Raw genomic sequence first — 3,889 nt, 5'->3', positions numbered from 1 at the left:
ATCCCACAGTGAACCATTTAGCTCGCAGGCTCATTCTAGCAAATCTGTCATCTCCACGTAGCAATTGACGAATTCTATTCGTGACTCAGTTCAGTTTTTGCTGTAGCCTTTCGAGATTGTATACAAGTCTTGATTCACCCAAAGTGTCCTTAAGAATTATTATTATTTCTCTTCTCATGCGTATTGAGCCCATCGAGTGTGTTCTGCTGGTTGGCTTTGACGCACACATGAAGAGATGTAGAAGGTTTGCGTCTCCTTGTATTTTCAAATGCACGTAAACCATGTGTCCCTTTGATATTTGTGTAATTTTAAATATTTATTATTTATATATGTACATTCATAGAAAAGGACAGTTGAAATGATTTTTTTTTTTTGTATTTTCACAGTTATGTATCTTATGCCCAAAAAGCCAGAGAGATTGCGGTAATCGTGTGTACGTTTTAAATTAAATAAAGTGAAAGAAGACAGGTTAGGCTTGGGACTGCCCGGATGATTGCTGAACGGAAGTAAATATCAGACGTTCTGGACGGAAGGATATAAGCTGGCGAACAAAATGTTCGATACATACATCAAGTATGCATGTGATTATTAGTCTTTGATTTACTGACGAACTTTTTTTCCTTCACTCTGCGGTTCTGGAACCAAATAGTAACTTGACGTTCTGAGAGGTTGGTTGTCGCAGAAATGCGTCGTCTCTTGTCTTTGGTGATAAACTTGCTTGCTGCATACTCTTTTTCTAGTTCTTTCAGTTGTATCTTGGTGTAGGGAACACGCTTTTTGCGCCCACGTCGATAACTGCTGACTTCTGGCTGCAACGGAACAACATCTGAAAAACAAAGTAGATTAAAACATTAGCATCACCTGTTTGCCCAGTAAGGCATGTGTAGAGGTGTTGTCTATTTCAACTCAACGGGAACACCATATTTAATCAAGTATTTAATTGTTACGTCAAATTATTTCATTGGCTGGGGCCAACGCTGAACAAAGAAGCAGTTATGCTTCTGCTGCATATTAGTTATCTGAAGCAAAAATAATAATATAATCTTAGCTACTAATATATACCTATTGACGGGCGAATTAAAATGTTCGTGCATTTTACAATCCGCCGATTTATCTATTATGTTTTCAACATTACAGTAGCCTGTGTAGTAGTGTAGCTTATAGTCAACACATATATACTGATAACAATAAATCTTAAGGAAATTTTGGATGGATGAGGTTTGAACAAACAAACAAACCATCCTCCATAGTCTCGTTAAAACATCTGGATTGTGGGTAACAATGACAAGTGCTTATCAAACTAAATTTCCTTAAATACAATGTAATATATCCTAATTATAATGTAATAAGCAAACGTTTTGTATTATTTTTTCTTAAAATCCCTACCTGTGAAACTTTAAAAGGTAAATAAGGCTAGAGATATTATTCTAGGCAACTGAAGCACTGTCACATTCAGATGTGTTCTAGTATTTTCTGTTATTGAATAGGTGCATGTCAATTTTCCTCATGTATTGATTATTGCCTAACGCATCCAAACACACTGTAAAGAACTGATTAAGATTATGCACGAAAACAGCACTAGAGAATTATACAAAATGAAAGTAGGTTGTTTTAATACATCTTTATTTTTGGCTATTTGATTATAAGATACATGTGAGCTTGACCTCCTCTAGGGGGAGGGTTGCTAAACGGGTCAGGGGCGTGTTGGTGGTGACAAGTATTGACTATAGCCACTATAATATGACAATATTTTGAGTTTAACACTAAAAATACAGTGACCTATCCACATAGCACTGGACATTTTAATTACCAAAGCTTAGTAACAATGACTGAATTGTAAGTGGAATGATTGAGTTGGTATATGCATCATAGGCAATATTTTGCCTACACCAAAAATCAATAACTTGACTACAGAACGTCAGCTGCTTTTAGGAAATAAAAAAAGGCTGCTCCATGGTATTCGCAAAATGTCCAGATTGCGGGGTACCACTCCCGGTCACTGCTGACAAAGATTTATATGCATGTTACAAATAACATTAAGCATTATCATACTGGAGGAGCAAAGGTAGTATTGCCATACCCCAGTTCCAAATTGCGTGACTTTCCTAGCTTAAGAATCCTGTGACTCAATGTCAGAGTTAATGTGTGACTAAACAGATACGTCACTCAAATGTTGTACTATTTTATGTGAGATGTTGTAACTAAAACGTACATGCAGGGCAAACTAAACTGTCTTGCTCAAACTTGTTGAGTTTAGGAATTGCTCACATTTTGTTCTGGGATGCCAACTGAACATATACCAAATGTCAAGTGTCACTTGTCAAAAACAAATAAGACAAAACAAATCTGACAGGTTTATGCAGAGCTAGTGGATGCGCAGTCATAACCTGTTATGTGGAGATTTGAGTAGACATTTCTAAATCCATCGATGACCTTTAGACAACAATGTATTTTTATGCAAATATTTAATTAGGTCTAACTATTTGCATGTTCAATATACAGACGTTTTAAATTGTATCTTATCATAACAATAAGTCCTATAAGCAATGTTTTGCATGTCACTTTTTTATTCAAACTTAAATTGTTTCACAAGTGTATAAGACATACCTGGAAAGGGAGATTTCCAAAGATGAGAAGACTGTGTTTGCTCCTTTGAACAGTACACCTGCCCATCCCAGCCATTCGAGAGAGCCCAGTGTTGATAGCCCTCCATGGGGATCAATGCATCGTGACGTGGCTCGGGATGAGCGCTAATACTCGGAACCACCGACATATCTAGATATCCTGGAACAGCCTGGTAAGAGCTGGCAAAACTCGGATAGAAAGCAAACTCTTTTGCCCGGCTGGAGAGCTCCTCTGTGGGCAAAGCGCTGCTCGTCTCGGCATATTTTTCTGCGGGATGGTATGAACATGGTTTCTGCTGCAAGTTCACATTGTGCGAATGAGATAATCTGCAACCATAGTAAGGGTTTCCAAAGGGGTAGCCGTAACTCAGAGAAGCGCTAGATGACGTCTGAGGAGCGGGACACTGTCGCCCAGTTTCAGGGGAAGATATATCCGAGTACACGGATCCCTGGTGAGTCGCTATGGTGCCGGAATGTCGCCCCAGCGCGGGGTGGGAAATCAGTTCCCTGCAATGAGTCGCAGGGCAATTCCCGCTCAATCCTTCCATAATTTGGCTTTTATTTTGATTATTTTCATTCGGACTTTTTTCATACACGTACATCAAGGTGTCCGCCCAGCGTGGATGCAGGACCAGCGAAGTCGTCATATCACGGGCTGCCGATGCTTTTTAAAAGTCGCCTACTCCAAGACTGATACCTCATTTCCAACTACATTTTACGCACGCGCATGCGCAGCGCTGCATCCATGTGTCCAGTTCATTAAAGCGCTGGCACGTGATATGCTAAGTAGCCCGAAGAGAGTGGGTTGTGGGTGGGAGGAATAATCCCTTTAAACAACTACTGGCTCACATTTCACGCCTGGCTTCTAAGGTTTTCGTTGCCCAGGCATTGGCTAGAAGAGTTGGAGACAGCCATTCTTAAAGGGGAAGGATTCAAGCTAAGTGGAACGAAAACAACCTCAACATTTCGGCCGACTTAAGTCTGGACACTAACAGCATGATTTTATTTTTTAATTAACATTCCAGGGTCAACAATCTCAAATATGTAACAACATAAATACATGTATGCATGCAAGCAATCCTATAAAAATTCGAACCTGAATTGTATTACAGCATATTAATAGCATAAGCATATTATAAGATTACTCGATAGTTATTTAATTGTAATAAAAACAATCGATCGTCAATAATATGGAAGAGTGGATACAATAACAGCTCGATTTACATATAGGAAAACGCAAGATATATTTGCGCAAACATATGTAT

At 38.9% G+C, this 3,889-nt stretch overlaps 1 protein-coding gene across 1 annotated transcript; it reads right to left on the bottom strand.

Moving 5' to 3' along the window:
* Positions 1-362: 362 nt before the first annotated feature.
* Positions 363-3,305, bottom strand: hoxc13a (homeobox C13a; the record flags this gene model as incomplete). Its single annotated transcript, NM_131543.1, is given in 2 exon segments — positions 363-826; positions 2,608-3,305. Coding segments are annotated over 2 exon segments (921 nt in total). The 5' UTR covers positions 3,272-3,305.
* Positions 3,306-3,889: the final 584 nt, after the last annotated feature.

Source organism: Danio rerio, chromosome 23 (assembly GCF_049306965.1).
Source record: "Danio rerio strain Tuebingen ecotype United States chromosome 23, GRCz12tu, whole genome shotgun sequence".
Lineage (NCBI taxonomy): Eukaryota > Metazoa > Chordata > Actinopteri > Cypriniformes > Danionidae > Danio > Danio rerio.
Note: the sequence above shows the minus strand (reverse complement) of the source record. Positions and strands in the feature narration are given on the sequence as shown.